We start from the raw sequence: 24,369 nt of genomic DNA, 5'->3' as shown, positions 1-24,369 counted from the left end.
TCAGGGAGAGGATTTTAATGCCTACCAGTACAACGTAGAGCAGTTTGGGGGATTTTTACTCTTGGAAATCTTGCAGTCTTTGGTGTGTTCCTAGTGGTGGTGGTGATGGAAGATTGTCCCAATGGTAACTGGCATTTCTTTGTTTTTTAATTGAAATATACATGATTTACAATGTTGTGTTAATTCCTGCTGTATAGCAAAGTGATTCAGTTATACATATATACATGTTCTTTTTTAAAACAGTCTTTTCTGGTTTGTCATAGGATGTTGGATATAGTTCAGTGTGCTCTATAGCCAGACTTGTTGTTTATCCGTTTTATGTATAAAAGCTCATATCTGCTAACCCCAACCTCCCACTCCATCCCTCCACAACCTTCTCCCCTTGACAACCACCCGTCTGTTCTCTGTGTTTGTAATTTTGTTCATTTCATAGATGAATGCATTTGTGTCGTGTTTTAGATTCCGCATATAAATGATATCATACGGTATTTGTCTTTCTCTGTCTGGCTTACTTCACTTAGTATGATAATCTCTAGTTGCATCCATGTTGCTGCAAATGGCCTTATTTCATGCCTTGTTTTATGGCTGAGTCATCTTCCCTTGTATGTATTTTTTAAGGTTTATTTTTTATTTATGGCGGCACTGGGTCTTTGTTGCTGTGCGGGCTTTCTCTCGTTGCCGTGAGCGGGGCTACTCTCGTTGCAGTGCCCAGGCTTCTCCTTACCGTGGCTTTTCTTGTTGCAGAGCATAGGCTCCAGGGCACGTGGGCTCAGTAGCTGCGGCCCAATAGTTGTGGCTCACAGACTTAGTTGCTCTGTAGCATGTGGCATCTTCCCAGACCGGGGATCAAACCCGCATCTCCTGCATTGGCAGGTGGATTCTTTACTGCTGAGCCCCCAGGGAAGCCCTCCATTGTATATTGTCTTTGGTTTAAGGGTGTATCACACTGATTTGTGCATTGTTGAACCCTCCTTGTAAACTTGGGATGAATCCCACTTGGTCATGGGACTTTTTTATGTCATGGTCATGATCTTTTTTATGTGTTATTGGGTTTGATTTGCTAATATTTTATTGAGAATAGCATTTCTTTTTCTTATGTTTTCTCATCAGTTTTTGTCTGGAGAAATGAAGCTCAGTGATTATTTAAAATACTTCTCTTGTGTCCATTGGCTTTAGTTGACTTGTCTGCTTTTGCAGATATGCGATCCTAGCAGCACTGTTAGCTAGTATAGTTATCTTCATTTCTGGTTTGTGCTCCTACTCTTTCTCTGTTGTGTTCTGTTGCATTTTCCCCAAATTCTCAGACACTGTAATATATTACGTTGAGCATCCTTGTTTCACTTCTGAGGTTCAAATGCATCTCTCTAGTAGTTCTTCACTAATTATAACATTAATACCAGGTCTTATTTTTAGAATCCTCTTCAGCCTGTAAAAAAATATTTTTGTATTCCTTTTATTAAATTTTGCCTTCGGGGGTGGTAGTGAATTCTTTCAAATACCATTTTGGTTTTTTTTCTCTTTCAGGGATCATATGATTTTTCTTGAACTATTGATGAGGTTGATTCTATTATTACATTCTCTCCTGTTGAACAGTCCTGAGCCTCCTGTGATAAACCCTAATTGGCACATTTTTCTTTTACCATAGTGCTGAATACCTGTCACTAGCTGAGCGTTTTATCTCTGTCTGTATCAGAAATTGAGATTGGATGATAGTTTGGGACTGAACTGTAGGTGGTTTTGCATATCTTTCTGTGTGTGAATCAGCTTGTCTAACTCAGAGTCATTTTTCTATTCAAAAATAGAATTAATGCATAGGCTTGGGTTGAGGTACTTAAACAGGAGGAGAGGATTATTTTAATAGTGATCTTAAAGTCAGTCTTATTTTTAGTTAAATTTTTGGTGTTCATTTTATTATATTTTTAAACAGAACTGCCATGGACATGTTCAGTTTTATGATCAATCATGCTTAGCATGTTCTTATGCTTTTTTAAAATTCTTAACCACTCTCTGAAACAAGACAGACACATAATTCAGATTACAGTCAACAAAACACCTGCCGATAGAGCTCAGGCCTTGATTTAATTTTTTTCCTATTTTGCTGCATTTAGACTTCTGTTTGACAGTTTTGCCTGTTTTAATTAGCTGTTTCTAGAAATGAGCCCCTGACACGTTTATTTAGCTTTCATATTATAGTATATTTTCTTGTTGTTCAGCCCCTCAGTCGTGTCTGACTCTGCGACCCCATGGACTGTGGCACACCAGGTTCCCCTGTCCTTCGCTGTCTCCTGGAGTTTACGCAAACTCGTGTCCACTGAGTCAGTGATGCCATCCAACCATCTCATCTTCTGTCATCCCCTTCTCCTCATGCCCTCAGTCTTTCTCGGCATCAGGGTCTTTTTCAGTGAGTTGACTCTTCTCATCAGGTAGCCAAAGTATTGGAGGTTCAGCTTCAGCATCAGCCCTTCCAATCAATATTCAGGGTTGATTTCCTTTAGGATGGACTGGCTTGATCTCCTTGCTGTCCAGGGAATTCTCAAGGGTCTTCTCCAACACCACAGTTCAGAAGCATCAGTTCTTGGGCATTTAGCCTTCTTTGTGAAGTCCAATTCTCAAATCTGCATGTGACTGCTGGAAAAACCATAGCTTTGACTCTATGGACCTTTGTTGGCAAAGTGATGTCTCTGCTTTTTAATATGCTGTCTAGGTTGGTCATGGCTTTTCTTCAAAGGAGCAAGTGTCTTTTAATTTCATGGTTGCAGTCACCGTCTACAGTGATATGGAGCCCAAGAAAATAAAATCTGTCACTGTTCCATTTTTTCCCCATTTATTTGCCATGAATTGATGGGACTGGATGCCATGATCTTAGTTTTTTGAATGCTGGAGTTTTAAACCAGCTTTTTTACTCTCCTCTTTTACCCTCATCAAGAGGCTCTTTAGTTCCATTTTGCTTTCTGCCATTAGGATGGTATCATCTGCATATCTGAGGTTGTTGATATTTCTCCTAGCAATCTTGATTCCAGCTGGTGCTTTATCCAGCCTGGCATTTTGTTCTACATATCAGTAAAATAAGCAGAGTGATAATATACAGACTTGACATAACTCCTTTCCCAATTTTGAACCAATTCATTGTTCCATGTCTGGTTCTAACTGTTGCTTCTTGACCTGCATATAAGTTTCTCAGGAGGTAGGTAAGGTGGTCTAGAATTCCCATCTCTTTAATAATTTTCCAGTTTGTGATCCACACAGTCAAAGGCTTTATAATAGTCAATGAAGCAGAAATAGTTTTCTTGAATTCCTTAGCTTTCTATATGATTCAGCGAATGTTGGCAATTTGATCTCTGGTTCCTCTGCTTTTTCTTTTTTCTTTTTAAAATTTATTTTTTAGTTGAAGGATAATTGATTTACAGAATTTTGTTTTCTGTCACACCTCCACGTGTCATAGGTATACATGTGACCCCTTCCTCTGCCTTTTCTAAATTCCAGCTTGTACATCTGGAAGTTCTTGGTTCAAGTACTGCTGAAGCCTAACTTGAAGGATTTTGAGTATTACCTTGCTAGCATGTGAAATGAGTGCAGTTGTGCACTAGTTTGAACATTCTTTGGCATTGCCCATCTTTGGGACTGAAATGAAAACTGACCTTTTCCAGTCCTGTGGCCACTGCTGAGTTTTCCAAATTTGCTGACATACTCGGTGCAGCACTTCAACAGCATCATCTTTTAGGATTTGAAATAGCTCAGCTGGAATTCCATTATTCAGCTGGAATTCTAGCTTTGTTTGTAGTAATGCTTCCTAAGGCCCACTTGACTTCACACTCAAGGATGTTTGACTCGAAGTGAGTAACCACACCATCATGGTTGTCTGTGTCATTAAGACCTTTTTCGTACAGTTCTGTGTATTCTTGCCATCTTTTCTTAATCTATTCTGCTAGGTCCTTGCCATTTATGTCCCATATTGTGCCCATCTTGGCATGAAATATTCCCTTGAAGTATCTAATTTTCTTGAAGAGATCTCTAATCTTTCCCATTCTGTTGTTTTCCTCTATTTCTTTGCGTTGTTCACTTAGGAAAGCTTTCTTGTCTCTCCTTGCTATTCTTTGGAACTCTGCATTCAGTTGGGTGTATCTTTTTCTTTCTCATTTGCCTTTCACTTCTCTTCTTTCCTCAGCTGTTTGTAAGACAAATACAACCATTTTGCCTTGTTCCTTTTCTTTTTCTTGGGATGGTTTTGGTCACTGCCTCCTGCACAATGTTACAAACCTCCATATAGATCTTCAGGCATCCTGTCTATCAGAGCTAATCTCTTGAATCTATTTGTTACTTCCACTGTATAATCATAACGGATTTGATTTGAATCATGACGTGAATGGCCTAGTGGTTTTCACTACTTTCATCAATTTAAGTCTGAATTTTGCAGTGAAGAGTTCATGATCTGAACCACAGTCAGCTCCCAGTCTTGTTTTTGCTGACTGTATAGAGCTTTTCCATCTTCGGCTGCGAAGAATATAATCAATCTGATTTCGGTATTAACCATCTGAAGGATGAGATGGCTGGATGGCATCACTGACTCGATGGGCATGAGTTTGAGTAAACTCTGGGAGCTGGTGATGGACAGGGAGGCCTGGCATGCTGCAATTCTTGGGGTTGCAAAGAGTCGGACACAACTGAGCGACTGAACTGAACTGAATGTCCATGTTTAGAATCGTCCCTTGTGTTGTTGGAAGTGGGTGTTTGCTCTGACCAGCACGTTCTCTTGGTAAAACTCTGTTAGCCTTTGCCCTGCTTCATTTTGTACTCCAAGGCCAAATTTGCCCGTTACTCCAGGTATCTCTTGATTTCCTACTTTTGCATTCTAGTCCCATGATGAAAAGGACATCTTTTCTTGGTGTTGGTTCTAGAAGGTCATCATGAAAGTGAAAGTTGCTCAGTCGTGTCCGACTCTTTGCGACCCCACGGACTATACAGTCCATGGAATTCTCCAGGCCAGAATACTGGAGTGGGTAGCCTATCCCTTCTCCAGCGGATCTTCCCAACCCAGGATTCAACCCAGGGTCTCCTGCATTGCAGGCGGATTCTTCACCAATTGAGCTATCAGGAAAGCCCAGAAGGTCTTCATAGCATTGTTCAACTTCAGCTTCTTCAGCATTACTGGTCAGGGCATAGACTTGGATTACTGTGATGTTGAATGGTTTGCCTCGGAAACGAATGGAGATCATTCTGTTGTTTTTGAGGTTGCACCCAAGAATTGTATTTCAGATTTTTTTGTTGACTGTGAGGGTTTTCCGTCTCTTCTATGGGATTCTTGCCCACAGTAATATATGATGGTCATCTGAATTAAATTTGCCCGTTCCTGTCCATTTTAGTTCACTGCTTCCTAAGATGTCACTCTTGCTATCTCCTGCTGTGACCACATCCAGTACACCTTGATTCATGGACCTGACATTCCAGGTTTCTATGCAGTGATGTTCTGTACAGCATCAGATGTGCTTTCACCACCAGACACACCCACAGCTGAGCATTGTTTCCACTTTGGTCCAGCCACTTCATTCTTTCTGGCGAGCCAAGTCACTTCAGTCATGTCCAACTTTTTGTGACCCCATGGACTGTAGCCCGCCAGGCTCCTCTGTCCATGGGGTTGTCCAGGCAAGAACACTGGAGTGAGTTGCCATTCCCTCCTCCAGTGGATCTTCCTGCCCCAGGGATAGAACCCACGTCTCTTATGTCTCATGCATTGGCAGGCGTTTTCTTTACCACTGAGCCACCATTCTTTCTGGAGCTATTAGTAATTGCTCTGTCCTCTTCTCTGGTAGCATATTGGACACCTTCCGACCTGGAGGACTCATCTTCTAGTGATCTTTTTGCCTTTTCATACTATTCATGGTGTTCTCTTGGTAAGAATGCTAGAGTGGTTTGCCGTTTCCTCCTCCAGTCAACCACATTTTGTCAGAACTCTTCACTATGACTGATCCGTCTTGGATGACCCTGCATGTCATGGCTCATAGCTTCATTGAGTTACACAAGCCCCTCCATCACATCAAGGCTGTGATCTATGAAGGGGGCCAGAGTAATATTCCATTGTATGTATGTACCACATCTTTTTTTTTTTTTTTTGAGTTTTTATTTTGTATTGGGGTATAGTGGATTAACAATGTTGAGATAGTTCCAAGTGAACTGGGAAGGAATTCAGCCATAGGTATACATATATCCATTCTCCCCCAAACTCCCTTCCCATCCAGGCTGCCACATAACATTGAGCAGAGTTCCCTGTGCTGTCCAGTAGGTCCTTGTTGGTTATCTGTTTTACATATAGCTGTGTGTACCACGTCTTCTTTATCCAGTCTTCTGTTGATGGACATTTAGGTTGCTTCCATGTCTTGGCAGCCATGAACATTGAAGTGCATGTATCTTTTTTAAAATTTTTATTGGAGTATAGTTGATTTACAGTGTTGCAGTAGTTTTAGGTGGACAGCAAAGTGAATCAGTTATACATAAACATATACGTATTTGTTGTTCAGTCACTCAGTCATGTCTGACTCTTTGTGACCCCATGGACCACAGCATGCAAGGCTTCCGTGTCCATCACCAACTCCTGGAGTTCACTCAACCTCATGTCCATTGAGTCAGTGATGCCATCCAACCATCTCATCCTCTGTTGCCCCCTTCTCATGTCCTTGATCTTTCCCAGCATCAGGGTCTTTTCCAATGAGTCAGGTCTTTGCATCAGGTGGCCAAAGTATTGGAGCTTCAGCATCAGTCTTTCCAATGAATATTCAGGGTTGATTTCCTTTAGGATGGACTGGTTTTGATCTCCTTGCTCCAGAGGACTCTCAAGAGTCTTCTCCAACACCACAGTTCAAAAGCACCAATTCTTTGGCACTCAACCTTGTTTATGTTCCAGCTCTCACATCCATACCTGACCGCTGGAAAAACCATAGCTTTGACTGTGCAGACACACACACATCCACCCCTTTTCGGATCTTTTCCCCGTGTAGGCCGTTGCCGAGTACTGAGTGGGGCTCCCGGTGCTGCAGTCGGTCCTGATCTGCTCATCTGTTTCACGTGTGGTGGCCTGTGCACGCTAGTCCCAACCTCCAATGTATCCCGCCCCCACCGCACCACACCCTGGTAACCAGAAGTTTGCTTTCTACCTCTGTGACCCTGTTTCTGTTTTGTAAATAAGTTCAGCTGTACTCTTTTTATTTGTTGTTCAGTCATGTCCAACTCTGCGTCCCCATGGACTGTAGCCCGCCAGGCTTCCCTGTCCTTCACCATCTCCCAGAGCTCACTCAAACTCTTGTCTATTGAGTCAGTGATGCCATCCAACCATCTCATCCTCTGTCACACTCTTTTCCTCCTGCCCTTAGTCTCTCCCCAGCATCAGGGTCTTTTCCAATGAGTCAGCTGTTTGCATCAGGTGGCCAGAGTATTGGAGCTTCAGTATCAGTCCTTCCAATGAATATTCAGGACTGATTTCTTCTAGAATGGACTGATCAGATCTCCTTGCAGTCCAAGGGACTCAAGAGTCTTCTCCAGCACCACAGTTCGAAAGCATCCATTCTTTGGCGCTCAGCCTTCTTTATTCCACATGTAAGCAGTATTATGTAACATTTGTCTTTTTCTGACGTTTGTCACTCAGTATGACAATCTGTGGGTCCATCCATGTCGCTGCAAATGACATTTTTTTTTTTTTGATGGCCGACATTCCATTGTATACATGCACCACGTCTTTAGCCAGTCCTCTGTTGACGGACATCTAGGTTGCTTCCATGTGCTGGCTGTTGTAAACACTGGCGCAGTGAACACTGGGGTGCACGTATCTTTTTGAATTATGCTTTTTTCTGGAGTATGCCCAGGAGAGGAATTTCTGGGTCGTATGGTAGCCCTTTTTCAAGGAACCTCCATACTGTTCTCCACAGTGGCTGTGCGTGCGCTCAGTTGTGTCTGATACTTTGTGACTCATGGACTGTACGCACCAGGCTCCTCTGTCTGTGGTGTTTTTCTGGCAAGGATGCTAGCAAGTGGATTCTTTGCCACCGAGCCACCTGGGAAGCCCATAGTGGCTATCCTAGTTTACATTCCCACCGACAGTGTAGGAGGCTCCCCTGTTCTCCACACCCTCTCCAGCATTTATTGTTTGTAGATATTTGATGATGGCCATTGTAATTGGTGTGAGGTGGTATCCCGTTGTCGTTTTGATTTGCATTTCTTTAATAGTTAGTGATGTTGAGCATCTTTTCATATGCTTTTTGGTTATCTGGATGTCTTCTTTGGAGAAATATCTGTTTAGGTTTTCTTCCCATTTTTTGATTGGGTTGTTTGCTTCTTTTCGATATTGAGCTGCATGAGCTGTTTGTATGTTTTGGAGATTAGTCCCTTGTCTGTCACATCATTTGCAAGTTTTTTCTCCCAGTCTGTGAGGATCGTCTTTTTGTTTTGTTTATGGTTTCCTTTGCTGCAAGAAAGCTTTTGAGTTTACTTTGGTCCTGGTTTCTTTGTTGTTATTTTCATTACTCTAGGAGGGGCATCAAAAAAGATATTGCTGCGATTTAACACAAAGAGTGCCCTGCCTGTGTTTTCCTCTAAGAGTCTTATAGTGTCAGACCTTACATTTAGGTCTTTGATCCATTTTGAGTTTTTGTATGGTGTTAGAGAATGCTCTAATTTCATTCTTCTAAACTGCTGTCCAGTTTTCCCAGAATGACTTGTTGATGAGACAGTCTTCCCCCATTGTATGTCCCTGCCTCCTTTGTTGTGGATTAATTGACCGTAGGTGAGTGGGTTTATTCCTGGGCTTTCTGTCCTATTCCCTTGAGCTACATTTCTGCTTTTGTTGCCAGTATCATACTCTTGATGGCTGTGGCTTTGTAGTTTAGCCTGAAGTCAGGGAGCCTGATTCCTTCAGCTCTGTTTTTCTTTCTCAAAATCGCTCTGGCTATTCAGGGTCTTTTGTGTTTCTACTCAAGGTTTTTTTTTTTTTTTTTTTTTAATTTTTGGCTGTGCTGGGTCTTCGGTGCTGCACACGGGCTTTCTCTAGTTGGGGCAAGCAGACGCCACTCTCTCGTTGTGTGGGGGCCTCTCATTGCAGTGGCTTCTCTTGTTGCAGAGCACGAACTCTGGGCCCCCCCGGCTGTGGCACGCGGTCTCAGGTTGTGGCTCCCAGGCCCCGGAGCACAAGCTCAGTGGCCGGGGCACGTGGTCTTAGCTGCTTCACGGCTTGGGGGATCTTCCCGGGGCAGGGCCGGAACCCGTGTCCCCTGTATTGGCAGGTGGTCTTAACCGCTGGCCCACCAAGGAAGGCCTTCCATTCAGATTTAAAATGTTTTTGTTCTAGTTCTGTGAAAAATACCATTGGTGATTTGATAGGAATCACTTTGGATCTGTAGATTGACTTGGATAGTTTGTTCATTTTGGCAGTATTGATTCTGTATCTTTGCTACTGAATCTACTGTACCTATAGTTTTTATCATCATTATTTTCTACTTCCTGTTTCCTTAGGTTTATTGTTGTTACTGTAGTTTTTCATACATGAAATAGAATGCCTAAATTTTTTTGGATAATGAAGTGTAGAAATCTACCCTTGAATGATACTTTCACTGTAGTGATAGATTTCAGAATGTAGTATTTCCTCTCTGAATATCCTCTAATGGTTTGCTATGTCCTCACTCATTTCCTGGTATTAGAATAAAACCAAGTGACCAGTAGTTTGTATTCTAGTTTTGTTGTTGTTTTTGTAAACATGCTGAGATTTCTTCACTACATAATATTTTGTTTTTTTAAATTACCCCATGGATACTTGAGAAGATGATGTGAGTCATACTTAAAGAATATAAAATCTGAACATAATTATCCCTTCTTTGTTATGAAACATGTTGTTAAAAAGACAACTTTGTGTAAAGGTAAAATTGTCTGTTGTACAGTTACGAAATGAACACACGTGAAAGATTTTATTTGACTCATTAATGTGAGAACCAGTAAAACGTTAAACTGGCTCCAAGGAGAATTCAAAGAACATTTGCCATACATAAGACAACAGGAATTCTGAGACGAATCTGTGAATAAATACAGTCAGTTGCATTCTACCAGGCAAAATCATATTCATTTCTGTGGATAGGAATTATTTGCATTACTGTCAACTTTTTTATATGCTAGAGTTTTAAAAGTAGCTCTAAAACAAGGAAAGACCTAGATAACCCAGAAGAGTGTATTGGACAAGGAACCCAGTCATCTTTTTTTTTTTTTTTTGCCTATTTCACATTTTCTCAATAATGCCATTTACAGTAGACGTTTATTGTTTATAATTTATCTGTTTTGTGGGACTCTGTTGGGCTAGTTTCTCACACTGAATTTTATTTTGTCATTTAACTTTTGTAATTCTAACATTTTTCTTCCTGTATATTTAGCCATGCTGTTTGGTGCCTATAGACCTTGTTGTCATATTTTTGTTATGTAAATAATACATATTCAATATTCAAAATGTAGAAAGTAGAGAAAAATACAAAGAAAAATTTCAAATCACTTCTAATTCCTACTGTCTAACCACTGTTACCATTTTAGTTAATAGTTGATTTTGTTGAGCCTGTTTTTTTTCTTTTTTTTTTTTTCCTGTTTTTTTTTCTTATGTGGATTTCTCTAATACACATAAAATCACTTTGCATACAGAATTTTTTTGCTTTTTTTTTCACCTAGCATTTTAACAAACATTTCCCACATTATTCAAACTGCTTAAAAGTATTTTAAATATTCTTACTTAAATTTACATACTTTTACTCTTTTGTTGGGATGTTAGATTATGTCCAGGTTTTTGGCTCCTGTCAATCAACACTAAATTTGTCCACATTTGCAGTATTTCTTAAGGATAGATGTTCAAAAGTGGAGAATTACTGGGCAGTGAAAGTCTCTCGATATAAAGCAGAATTGCCTTACAGAGTGGTTATATCCATTTGCTTCCCCATAGCAATCCGTAGAGCCGCAGCCTCTCCTGGTGCGCGGAGGTTTCGTAACGCACAAAGATTTAATAACGTCGTGTCCTTGTAATGCATTATGCCTTTTGTCATTTATTCTTACCCTTATCTTATGTAATGCTTTCCCATTTAAATTCTTCTCGATCATGATATTGCAACTTGTCTTAGTCATTTGATCAAATTTGGTAACCGAGTCTTTGCACAGGCTTTTCTTTACAAATCCTTGAGTGCTCTTTCGCTTGCCATATGCCTGCATCCTGCTTAATCAAATCTGGGACAGTGCCTTTACCTGGGGCAGTTTAGGCGGACTCTCTTCATTGTTATGATCTATCAGGCCTGGCTGCTGTCATAATCTCATATGCTTCCCGTTTTTTTATGCTCCTTCGTCTTTTCTGACATTTCACCTTTGGGTAGTCTGCTTTGTTTAGTACGTTGATTACGATTTCAAAGTCACTATACTTGGGCCTTTCTAAATGAAAGAAAAAGTGTTAGTTGTTCAGTCATGTCTGACTCTTTGCGAACCAACCCATGGACTGTAGTCGGCCAGGCTCCTCTGTCTATGGGATTCTCTAGGCAAGAATATTGGAGTGGGTTGCCGTTCCCTCCTTCAGGGATCAAACCCAGGTCTCCTGCATGGCAGGCAGATTCTTTACCGTCTGAGCCACCAGGGAAGGGACTTCTAAAATATACATTATTAACACTGTTAATCCTATTTTTATACCTGGCTAATAAAAAACACTTTCTCTCCTCTCTTGTGAAATTAAAAGATTTGTTAAGATGACTGGCTATTTTTTCCATTGTTTCTCACTCTTTATTGACTTAATCCAATCTGATTTAAATTTAATTATTAGTGGCTCATATTTTTATTTCCTGACCTTGGTAACCTTCATTTTAATTTGGGTGATCCCCCTCACTTTTCTCTACAACTTCCATACTTTCTCTCGTTCAACCCTGGGAGATTTGGGAGAAACACCTGGGCATTCTTTGCTGGAAAGGTGCTCATCTGATAAACTTCCAGAGATCTGCAGATTTCTGAAGGTCTCTCTGTCCTTCTGCATGTTAGTAACCTGTCCACAGAAAGCAGACTTCCCAGCTCTGACTGTCTCCCTCTAGAATCAGTGGTGCTGGCCTGTGGGCTGAGGCATCAGTGATGGTGGAGGACAGGACTCTACAAGCTACATTTTTACTCTTTTGAAAATAACTTGCCTTTTTTAAATTCAACCAGCCAGTTACATTTATTGACCCCTCACTGCATCCTGAATCTCTTATCTGGGTGCTTTTAATGCATCCATCTAAGCTCATTTTTTCTGCTTGATGGCTTCTGGCAGCTCTCTCTCTCTCTCTCTCTCTCTCTCTCTCTTTTTTTTTTTCTTCAGTTTTTTTTTTACTTTGGTGTGTCTTGTTCTTTGGGGGCCATTGGCTTGTCCAGCGCCCATTGATCTGGATCGCGTGTGAGTTCAGCCATCTGCTGGGAAGGGTAATTGATCAGGGAGGTACATCTGGCGGCCAGAACCTGGCGTGCATCCTGCCGTCAGCTCATCCACATTGTCGGGGCTGCCTCCAGCACCCCTGGTCTGATGGTTGGTGCAGGAGGAGCCCCCCCAGCCTCCCTGCCTGAGGCTGCGTGTCCTCTGGCCTATCTTCACCTCCCACCTGTATTCCCTGCCCCCCTGGCCCTGGCCTCCATTTCTCAGTCTCTCTGTCTCTAGCCGTGGTTCCCTTGTGCCATTACTGCTAATTAATTCCCAGTCAGAGTGATGGATGGTTTAATTTTCTTTCCCTGAGAGCCCTGTTTTTCCCCGCCTGGCCAGGGACTGGGCAGACTCCCAAGGTGCTGGGGCAGGTGGCTCAGGAGAGTGGGGTCTTGGCAGGGGAGGTCAGATGGAACCGCACAGGGCTTGAAGGGTCCAGGCCCCTCAGCTCGGTGTTATTTCCATCACCGTCACCCTGGAGTGACCTGGCTGAGCCAGAGCCTTCTCCTGCCCACGTTCGAGTCTCAAAGCCAAAGGACACTCAGCGCCATCCAGGAGCCTTGAGCAATGCCCCTGCGGCAGACTCTTGACAAGAGAGGAAATTGTTTCATATCACAGGGCAACATCAGTGGGAAACCCTCTTCACCTTACGCCCAGAGTTCCTCCTCTCTCTGCCCCCAGACTCCCCCCTGCTCCCCTCCCTCTGAGGACCGAGTCTCAGGCACTTTCTTGAGAGACAGTTTAATCCATCCTGCCGCTCTGGCTTCTCTTCCCTCACTTCTCTGAGTAGCAGCACGAATGCCCAGCGCCCACAGAATCCACCTTTAAAAAGAAAAAAAAAAACAAAACAAATTTTAATTATTTATTTAACGGACATATGGAACATTTAGGAGATTCCTTAACGAGAGACAGGCTCTCGCTGTGTTGACCAGACTAGGGCGCAATGGTTATTGACAGGCGCAACCCCATTACTGATCAGTGCAGGAGGGTTTTCTTGTTTTTGTTTTTGTTTTTTTAATTGAAATAGAGTTGACTTACAATGTTGTTGTGTTGTTTCTGGTGTACTGCAGAAGGATTCAGTTATATATATATTTTTTTCATGTTCTTTTCTATCCTGGTTTATCACACGATATTGAATATATTTCCCTGAGCTATGCAGTAGGACCTGGTTGTTCACCCATCCCATATGACATAGTTTGCATCTGCTAACCCCAAACTCCCAAACCACCCTCTCATGCCTCCCCTCCCCCTTGGCAATGACAAGTCTGTTCTGTATGCCTGTGAATCTGTTTTGTTTCACAAATAAGTTCATTTGTGTCATATTCTAGATTTTACGTAATAAGTGATACTTGTCTTTCTACCTTACTTCACTTAGTATGATCATCGCTAGATAATCTCTGCAAACGGCATGAATACTGCATTGTTTTTTATGGCTGAGTGGTATTCTCTTGTGTATATAGATGCCATATCTTCTTTATCTAGTCATCTGTTGATGGCCAGTGAGATTGTTCCCATGTCTTGGTTATTGTAAATGTACTGCTATGACATAGGGGTACATGTATCTTTTCAAATTCTAGTTTTGTCTGGGTATATGCCCAGGAGTGGGGTTGCTTGATCATACGGTAGCTCAGTTTTTAGTTTTTTAAGGACCCTCCATATATTTTCCATAGGGGCTACACCAGCTTGGGGCTTCCCTGGTAGCTCAGTTGGTAAAGAATCTGTCTGCAGTGCAGGAGATCCCGGTTCAATTCCTGGGTCGGGAAGATCCGCTGGAGAAGGGACAGGCTACCCACTCCAGTATTGTGGCCTGGAGAATTCCATGGACTGTATAGTCCATGGGGTTGCAAAGAGTTGGACACGACTGAGCGACTTTCACTTTCACTCACACCAGCTTACTTTCATGCCAACAGTGTGGGAGGGTTCCCTTGTCTCCACACCATCTCCAGCATTTGTTACTTGTGGACTTTTTGATGATGGCCAGTCTGACTGGTGTGAGGTGGTACCTCATTGTAGTTTTGATTTGAGTTTCTCTGATAATTAGTGATGTTGAGCATCTTTTCATTTACCTACTGACTCTCTGTATTTCTTCCTTGGAGAAATGTCTATTTAGGTCTTCTGCCCGTTTTTCGATCGGGTTGTTTTTTTTCTTGTTGTTGAGTTGTGTGAGTTGTTTGTGCATTTTGGAGCTTAAGCCCTTGTCGGGCTCAACATTTGCAAACATTTTCTCCATCCTGTGTGTTGTCTTGTCACTTTTTGATGGTTTCCTTTGCTGTGCAAAAGCTTGATTGCATCTCATTTGCTTATTTTTATTTTTATTTCTGTTGCCTTAGGAGACAGCCTAAGAAAACATGGGTACGATTGATGTCAGAGAATGTTTTGTCTGTGCTCTCTTCTAGGAGTTTTATGTTGTCATGTGTTGTGTTTGAGTTTATTTTTGTGCCTGATGAGAGGGTGTGTACTAACTTCATTGATTTACATGCAGCTGTCCCGCTTTCCCAGCACCGTGACTTGCTGAGGAGACGGTCTTTTTCCCATTATATATTCTTGCCTCCTTTGTCGGACATTAATTGACCATAAGTCCTTTCTCCCCCCTAGGGCTCTCTGCTCTGTGCCACTGATCCATATGTCTGTTTCTGTGCCCATATCACAGTTTTTATTACTGTAACCTTGTAGCACTGTCTGAGGTCTGGGTGAGTTATATGTCCTGCTTTGTTTTTTTCTTCCCTCAGAATTGCTTTGGCAGTTCTGGGTCTTGTATTTGTTATTGTTCAGTCACTAAGTCATGTTTGACTCTGTGACCCCATGGACCGCAGCACACCAGGCTTCTCTGTCCTCCACCACCTCCTTGAGTTTGCTCAAACTCATGTCCATTGAGTCGGTGATGCCATCCCACCATCTGATCCTCTGTTGCCCCCTTCTCCTGCCCTCAATCTTTCCCAGCATCAGGGTCTTTTCCAGTGAGTTGTCTCTTCACATCAGGTGGCCAAAGTATTGGAGCTTCAGCTTCAACATCAGTCCTTCCAATGCATTGAATAGGGTTGATTTCCTTTAGGATTGATTGGTTGGATCTCCCAGAAGTCTTAAGGGACTCTTAAGAGTCTTCTCCAGAACCACAGTTCAAAAGCATCAGTTCTGTAGCACTCAGCCTTCTTTGTGGTCCAACTCTCACATCCATACATGACTACAGGAAGAACCACAGCTTTGACTAGATGGACCTTTGTCTGCAAAGTGATGTCTCTACTTTTTAATGTGCTATCTAGGTTTGTCATAGCTTTTCTTCCAAGGAGCAAGCATCTTTTAATTTCTTGGCTGCCGTCACTATCTGCAGTGATTTTGGAGCCCCAGAAAATAAAGTCTGTCACTGTTCCCACTTTTTCCCCATCTATTTGCCATGAAGTGATGGGACTGGATGCTATGAACTTAGGTTTTTGAATGTTGAGTTTTAAACCAGTTTTTTCACTCTCCTCTTTCACCTTCATTAAGAGACACTCTAGTTCCTCTTCACTTTCTGCCACTAGAGTGGTATCATCCGCATACCTAAGGTTGTTGATACTTCTCCCCACAATCTTGATTCCAGGATGTGATTCATCTGGCCTGGCATTTTGCATGATGTACTCTGCATACAAGTTTAAATAAACTGGGTGGCAGGTTAAGTAAGTTAAATATACAGCCTTGAAGTACTCCTTTCCCAATTTTGAACCAGTCTGTTGTTCCATGTTTGGTTCTAACTGTTGCTTTTTGACCTGAATATAGGAGTCCTTATTGTTTTCTATACATAGTATCATGTTGTCTGCATAGAGTGACAGCTTTACCCCTTCCCTTCCATTTCGGATACTTTTCTTTTTCTTGTCTGATGGCTGTGGCTGGACTTCCAATACTATCCTGGATAGAAGTGGCCACCACCGTCTTTACTGTAATCTCCATCACCACCACCGTCGTCACTGTCGTCATCATCTTTATCAGAGCAGCTGCTGTTCACAGGGCATTTGCTCTGTGACAGCCACAGTGCTGAGCCTTTAATATACCTTCTGCCTTCCAGTCCTCAACGCGGTGTTGTAGATACTGTGGTTTCTGTTCTGGCCCAAACCTTGGGCTCTGCGTCCGTAGCTCCTGCCTTCCCACAGGAGCCCTGGGAGGATGCAAAGCATGACCCCAAGTCGGGGTGTCTGACCCCTCGTCAGCCCCTCTCCCTCTGTGCCCCTCCCTCCCTCCACAGGTGTACGAGGGCGGGAGCCACGTGGACCGGTTTGTGACGCGCTTCCTCCTGAAGGAGACGGCCAACCAGATCCAGTCCCTGCTGAGCTCGGTCGAGAGCGCGGTGGAGGCCATCGAAGAGCAGACCAGCCAGATCCGGTGCGCGGACGGGACTGAGCCGTGCCGCCGGCCGCGTGGCGGTTCGGCGTGTGCCCGGGGGCTGGGCAGCCTTGGGCGAGCCGCTGCCCCACTCTGGGCCTCCACTGCCCCACCTGTCAAGTGGGGGCAATTATACTACCTCTTCACATTGTTGTTGATCTAAAACTATTCCACTGTTTGGCTCATTTTTTAAAACCTGGGAATTAGGAGACTATGGTGGTTATTACCACCATTGGAAAACAAGTTATCTCATGCCGTGAGTGAAAAATACCATGACTGTAAAAATAAGCCCTGTGGGTGCTCAGACCCCTCGACCTGCTCCCTGTTTGTTTAGAGGCTGTGAGATCGTAGATGGGCGTTGACAACACAGTAGCATCAAGTCACCACCTCAGAGAGATTGAACAGCAGTGAAATGGAGTGGGTTTTCTCCTGAGGTTAGTTAGTATTATTTAAGGCCTTGTTTGCGGGTCCTTGTGAACATGGAAAAGACCTGGGGTCCCCCCATTTTGGGGCAGACACAGTGTTGGGGCAATGAGCCTGGGGTCCGGAGAGGAGGGCCAGCCCCTGGGGGCCACATGAGGGGCATTTGCTGTCCCGAGTTCAGACCAGCTCTTCTGTGCTCTTTCTCCTCTGAATAGCCGATGTGCCTGAGGCAAGGTAGAAGTAAAGACACACAAACAGGGACTCCCCTCGTGGTCCAGCGGCTACAACTCTGTGCTGCCAAGGCAGGGGGCCCAGGTTCGAGCTCTGGTCAGGGAACTAGATCCCACATGCCACAGCTAAGACCTGATGAAGCCACATAAATAATTTTTTTTTTAAGCCATAGGAACAGATGGGCGCAGCCGCCAGGTGCCTGAGCTTTACTGAGCCTGGCGTCTCCTGGCACTGTGGGATGCTGATCCTGGGTGGGGATTTGTCCCAATCCACTGGCTGCAAAGGTGCTCAGGGATGCTGTTCACAAAACGTGTTTGCTCTGAGGGCCTGCAGCCCAGTCCCCTGGGAAATGCAGGACACAGAGTCCTGGGCCCTGGCCACGCCATCTGGGATTGGGGTCCCTGGGAGCCAAGCCCTGAACTCTGCGTCCGTGATCAGTCTCATGATTCAGAGGGTCCCCAAGGTTAAGGGGATTTCCTGTTACATAGATTTCCTTCTTCCTTTATCATCACTATCTTGATTAAAAAACCTGCAACTTTCTTTCTGTCACAGATCAGATGGAGCACTGCACACTTAATAGAGCTGATTCTCTGCGCTTTGCCTTCCCCCCCCCACAAGTCAGCCTTCCCCCCGAGTCAGCCGTCCCCCCACGTGTCAGCCGTTAGACCTGCCTCCCTCCCCAAACCTCACGTAGGGATGATGGGAACATACATCTGCTTCCTGTGCACCCCCACCTTTAACCCTGCAAACCTCAGCTGTCTCAGCTGCAGGGCTCCCCGGGCACCCTGTTTCCCAGCCCTGGGGACGGCATGACCTGCATTGGAGCCAGCGGTCCATCCCCAGGGGACCCCTGCTGCACCCACTCATGGTCCGCGGGCCATATTTCATTCACTGCTGGTTTGTAGAGGCCCCAGGACCAACACCTCCAAGACTCTGCCAGCCTTTCTCCTTCCCCAGGGGGTAGGGGGTAGGCAGCCCCTCCACACGGAGGGAGAGGCTGCTGGACTTTCAGGTTCACAGGAGGCAGATTCTGGAGCAAACACGGCCATGCTGGGCACTGGGCGTGTTGACCGTGCGTGACTTTTCTAGCGTTTTTGCACATGGGGGTTTGGGCATTTGTTGAGTCCCTAGTGTGTGCCAGGCACAGCATTTGGTGGGCTGCACGTCAGGGGTGCTGGTCCATGCACATCAGTGTGCGTGGCGGGTGGGGTTGGGCCAGGGCACGGGGCCAGGCTGAGCCAGGATCGTGGATTTTTGTCCTGTTAGATGCCTGCTCTCGACTGAGTCCTACGGCTTCTTTTTTTGGAGGGGGGCTTGTTAGCAAACCCAGGCCCCGACCCCAGAGGCCTCTGAACACGGGATCGGGGCAGGCAGGGTGGGCGAGGGGCAGCTGAGAGCTGCAGGGAGGTGGGGGCCTGGCTCACCCTTGCGGGCCCTGGAAGCTGGGACGGAACCTCCCAGGCACAGGGTCTGGGTTCCCAGAAAGGATCTGAGTTCAGATGCCAGCCCCGCCCTCGGGCAGCCTCCTTGTGAGGCAGCGGCCACCGTGTCCAGCTCGGGATGGGGCTCCTGGGAGTTCTGTGCACGTTTCAGCCCCACAGTTGGTGCTGAGTGTTGGTCAGAGCCGCTCCGAGCTGTCAGGGCCCTGCAGCCCCCCTCACAGGGTGCGTTCCCCCACCCCCTCTGCAGACAGGACCACAGCCGGCCCAGCCATGGCGCGGTGGAGACCTGGTCCGGGAGCCCCACTCCCCCCTGCGCCCCGAACCACAAGCTCATGGCTGCGGAGCAAGGAAAGAACTTCCCGCCTGGTGAGAGCCGTGGCCCAGGGTGGGGGCACCGGCAGGGGGTCCCGATGGGGCCTGGGCCTCCCGCAGGGACTGGGACTGGAGGGCTGGAAGCAAGTCCTCTGTCCGGGGGAGGGGGGCTCCGGCCTGGCCCTGCCCCCATCAGCATCACTGTTCCTCTTTCCCAGGCACCCCGGACCCCAAGGAGGATGGCCTGGATGCCCAGATCAGCAGGCTGGCGGGGCTCATTGGACGGCTGGAGAACAAGGTGGGCCCGCAGAGCCCCCGCATCCATCCCTCCATCCCCCCTCCACCCTCCCAGCCCCCCAGGGAGTGTGGAATTAGGCCCCAGTTTACAAGAGGGAAGTCAGGGAACCTTAATGCCCCTGGGCGGGGTTGGGGGGTGGTGTGGACTAAAGGGAGACCCTGGGAACATGACCTTTGTACTTGTATGGGGCCTGGGGAAGAGGAGCTATGAGAATGGGTGGGCGGCCAGGAGGGGGCGTGCCGAGGAGCAGAGAGTGGGCAGCAAGGGGGCTGAGCATCAAGGAGGCTGTAAGGCCTCGGGTGGTCTGGGCAGGTGGCAGCCCAGACCTGGCGTGGTGGCGGCTGAGGGACGGGGAAGTCCAGGAGAGGTCAGAGTGACCCGCAGTGTGAAGCCTTTTAAATGGGACATGGCCCATCTGCGGGCGATGGAAAATGGAATCATGACTTCAGAGAGTGTTACGTGACTCAGTAGGTACTCGGGACCCGACTGTGCTAGCGTCTCAGGGCTGCGGGAGCCACGGACCACAGCCCAGGGGCTCAAACCCAGGCTGTCTTTTCACACATGGAGTCTGGAGTCAGGATGCCTGCAGGGCTGGGTCCTCCCATGGCCTTCCCTGGAGCATGTAGACAGCCATGTGACTGTCTCCCAGTTTCTTATAAGGACAACAGTCATACTGGATTGGGGCCCACCCGTGTGACCTTATTATCACGCAGTCAGTCTTCAAATGTCCTGTGTGCAAATACAGTCACATTTTGCAGCACTAGGGGTTGGGAATTCAACATATGAATTTGGGGGGAACACAAATCATTCCATAACAATGACCATTTACTGGAAGAAAGAGAACAAACAGTTAAGGTTTACCAGTAGGCACTGGTATCAGACTGCCTGTATTTGAATCCTGGCTATGCCACTTAACAGCTGTGTGACCTTGGGCCAGTGACTTACCCTCTCTGAACCTCCGAGTCCTCCCGTAACCATAGAGAAGATAGTCAGAATGGTACCTCTCACAGGGTCGTTGTGAGGATTAGATAAAATATCTTAATGGCTTAGCACAGAGCCTGCTGCTTAGTTAGCATTTAATATTAGCACTGTTATTTAGCCATTATTATGAGACATTCTGATACCAGAACCTATATGCACATCTACACATGTATATCTATGTAAACCAAGATAACAGGTATCTCTGGGCTGTAGGGTCACAGTGGCAATTTTACATTTCTGCTTTCCTGAAACTTCTATATCTTTTGCAACAGGGCAAAAGAAAAATAGTGCTTTGATGGTTTTGTGGGTTAGTTCTGAGAGATCCGTGAGGGCGCTGGGTGGGGCTCCCCAGGAGGAGGCTGAGGCCCAGACTTGGGGGGAGTCCGAGGGGGGAGGCAGTGAGCCCCACCCACAGGGCCGCAGGGATCTCCCCCACTGCCCTCCACCCCACCTCCCCCCGAAGCGGGCTACTTGGTGGGAGCAGTAGGAAAGACTCCGCGGGGACCTGAGGCCTGGTTGTCATAACAACTCCGCAGGCGCCCCCAGAGGGAGGCTCTTTGAAGCTTATTTTTAGCGCCCCAGTCGCCTTAACAACCAGCTGGCTGGAAACCAAGGAGCACCTGGGCGTCCTGGAGACGGGGTGGGCCTCTTCCAGCCTCAGATTGGCGCCGGGGCACGAGCAGGAGCCAGGCCTCGCCCTCCACGGAACAGCCTGAGCCCTCCTGGCTGGGCCTGGGCTCCCCGGAGCAGAGGCGAGGCAGGGAGACGGGGACGCAGACCTGGGTGCCACCACCCCTCCCCTCATCTCTGCTTCATCCTTACCCTCACGTGGCCCTGCCCGCCAGGAGGAGCCCACTTACACCTGCATCCACACCCTGTGTCCCCAGAAAGTCAGCACCTCTCTGGGACCGGCCGTGTATTGACGGGGTCCCTGGTTCCAGCATTATTAAGAATTTCAAGGTGATGACCGCTCAGGTCATGGACTTGTATATCTGCTACTCTTTTCTCCAACAGCTAGGCAACACACCTCACACATGATTGTGTAGAGAAGGAAGACACACACACATACATACCCACACACACACACACACACACTGTGCCAGAGACACGGCTTGCTTTGTGGAGGACGGACAGGGAGGGCACAAAGGTGGCATCTGTTGGGGAGCCCAAGTTAAAGGATTCCGTGAATCGGGGGCAGGGGGCCTGGCCTCAAACCCAGGCTCAGAGCCTGGACCAGCTCCTGCGGCCCTGGGGTTCTCTGCTCTGAAATGGAGGTGCTGGGCACTGCGGCAGCCCCCAGCACGGGGTCAGACGGGGGCTGTGTGGGCTCCCTGCTTCCCCAGGGCTGACAGTGGGGCAGTCTCGACCTGAGTGTCTGGAAGGTTCCCTGACAGTTGGTGTAAAGCTAGCCCGGGGTCAGTCGAGGGCCAGCGAGCACAGACCACCTCATTCAGACCATTCTCTTCCTGAGGCCCCAGGTCGGGGGTGACTGCAAGTCAGGCAGTCCGTTGCCAGCAATTGTAGCAAACCCCCAGCTCTCTGGGTTCAGCAAAACGGAGCCTCCTCTGTGGTAGGTCTGCTTTGCCTCTGGGCTCCAGCGGCACAGCCAGGAGGAATCTGTGGCTCTGGGTGGCTTTGCAGCCTGGCTTTCTGGGTACCCCCTGAGCCAGCACTGTGGGCTGAGCCCCGGCCAGAGAGGGCTGGCCCTGGGAGCTCCCGCCAGCCCCAGGACTCGAGGGTCCCTGGAACCTCGGGGTGGAGGGGTCGCAGCTCTCTGGTGCTCCGTGTCCTTGTGGTGGTGGTCCTGGAAGCCTCCTGGGCAGAGAGGGCCTCAGCCTCCAGCCTCCCTTCATGCCTTGTTGTTGCAGACCCTTTGGTTTGACCTTCAGCAGCATCTCTCGGACGAAGAGGGCACCAACATGGTGAGGACCCCTCCCTGTGGCCCCGTCCCCTTCTGGGCCGGGACTGAAGATGCAGGTGGCTCAGTGTCCCTGACACCCACCCCCACCCGGCACCAGCGTGTGGCCTCCCTCCCCTCCTGGGGCTGTCCTCTGGCCTGGAGCGACGGGATCAGCAGACACTGATTCAACCAGCAACAGTTCTGCGGACCGTTCATTCTGTTGTCTTGGCCCCAGTGCCTTGCAGTCTTTCTCTCAGGCCTCTCTAAATCCTCTTGTCTGTTCTTCAGCACTTGTGTGGGACTGCTGCTTTTAGTTCATTTTTCGCCAGTTTTCACGAGCAAAGATGACAACTGTGTGTAGTGGGGTTGGGGGGGTCAGGTTTATTCTGACCACGGTGTCCTGTCCCAGGGAGGCTGCTGGGTCCTGGGCTGTGCCTCCGGGGCCGGGTGGGGTCCTGGGTGAGGGGGTGGCTCATGGGTCCTGTGGCCCACAGCACCTGCAGCTGGTCCGGCAGGAGATGGCCGTGTGCCCGGAGCAGCTGGGCGGCTTCCTGGACTCTCTGCGCCAGTACGTGCGGGGCACCGCCGGGGCCAGGAACTGCTTCCAGTGAGTAAGCCGCAGGCCAGGGTGGGGCGGTGGCTGGGGGTCCGGCCTGGGGGACGCCAACGACGCACCTAGTGGGGTGGTTACAGGAGCTGGGGGCAAGTCCTCAATCGGGCTCTTCCTTACTGTGCAAATCTGGCAAGTGACTCCGTCTCCCTGACCTCAGCTTGCTCATCTGTAAAGGGGACCACTAACGGGGTGGTTGGGGGCCTCAGTGGAGCAATGCACCGTGGGGGGTGTCAGGCGGGGCCTGGCCCCAGTGCCCGCTGTGGCAGCTGCCCTGCTTGCTGTCGTGGTTGCTCCTCAGGGCACCCCCCCCCACCCCGGTCCTTGCTGCCAAGGCCTGCGTCTGGCTGGGGGTGTCCCCGAGAGCTGTTGGCACAAGCTGCTGGGCTCCCTCCTTCCCAGCGGTGGCCCACCCGTCAGCACCTGGTGGACAGTAGCTGTGGGCTCCACACCTGTTCTCTACTTCCATTCTCCCTGCCTCCCAGCTGATTTCTCTCTCTTCGCAACACATGTGCCTCCACCTGCTTCCTGGTGATGCCGGGTAGGGGGGCCTTGGGGGTGCAGTGTGACTCAGGCTGCTGCTGCTGCTGCTGCTGCTGCTGAGCGCTAATTCCCAGTGGCGGGAGGGGGGCAGGTAAAGATGATTCCAGTTGGCGGCGGGTGCTACAGAGGCCGGGAACGGGGCAGAGGTCTTCAGGAAGGGGCTGCTGTGTGCTGAGGCCTGAGTGATGAGCTGCCCCACCCGCAGAACCTGAGGTGGGGGATGGGCCGGCGCCCAGAGCTGTGGTAGCAGCAAGGGGAGTGTGTCTAGGAACACACGACAGAGTGCGGCTCCACAGGGTGACCTGGGGGTGGTGGGAGGGATGGCCGGGGGACAGGGGGCAGGTAGGCAGGCCCTGCTCGTTCCAGGTAACAGGTACCACAGGAGAGATGCTGAGCCCAGAGCAGGGCTCAGTCCTGCCTCCTCCCTTGCATAAGGGCGTGTGGTGGCTGGACAGACGTGCAGCCGGGCAGCTAGGGAGAGGGGACTGGCCCTTGGCACGACGTGGGCAGAACTGGGATCTGTTTCAGAGTGGGGCTGACCGGATCAGCCCAGGGCCAGGATGGGAGGCGGGTTGTAGAAAGAGTAGGCCAAGTGGAGTCTGAGATCCTTTGACTTCAGAAACTCACTGGGGGTGGTGAGGGTGGGGGGGTGGGGACGCGGGCTGAGCTGGAGACGTGGCGGAGCATCAGGTGAGTGGGCAGGGGCTCACACAGGCCTTTGGGCCACATCGCACACGAGGTGCCAGCGTACAAGTTGCCCACCCTGGGGGTGGTGGGCGTGCAGGTGTCACCCAGGGCCACCAGAGCCATGCACTCGTCACAGGAGAGAGCGTGGAAGGAGAAGGG

At 48.0% G+C, this 24,369-nt stretch overlaps 1 protein-coding gene across 5 annotated transcripts in view; it reads left to right on the top strand.

The window, feature by feature from the left end:
• Window positions 1-24,369, top strand: part of NECAB2 (N-terminal EF-hand calcium binding protein 2) — a 43,562-nt gene that overhangs the window by 14,291 nt on the left and 4,902 nt on the right. For all 5 annotated transcript variants that reach the window (XM_020915085.2, XM_020915087.2, XM_020915088.2 and 2 more), the window contains 5 exons: window positions 16,647-16,783; window positions 19,127-19,245; window positions 19,410-19,489; window positions 22,339-22,392; window positions 22,865-22,977. In XM_020915085.2, coding sequence (XP_020770744.2) covers window positions 16,647-16,783; window positions 19,127-19,245; window positions 19,410-19,489; window positions 22,339-22,392; window positions 22,865-22,977 — 503 coding nt within the window. The remainder of the gene's footprint in view (window positions 1-16,646; window positions 16,784-19,126; window positions 19,246-19,409; window positions 19,490-22,338; window positions 22,393-22,864; window positions 22,978-24,369) is intronic.

The sequence above is a fragment of the Odocoileus virginianus genome, chromosome 20 (genome assembly GCF_023699985.2).
Source record: "Odocoileus virginianus isolate 20LAN1187 ecotype Illinois chromosome 20, Ovbor_1.2, whole genome shotgun sequence".
Taxonomy (NCBI): domain Eukaryota; kingdom Metazoa; phylum Chordata; class Mammalia; order Artiodactyla; family Cervidae; genus Odocoileus; species Odocoileus virginianus.
Note: the sequence above shows the minus strand (reverse complement) of the source record. Positions and strands in the feature narration are given on the sequence as shown.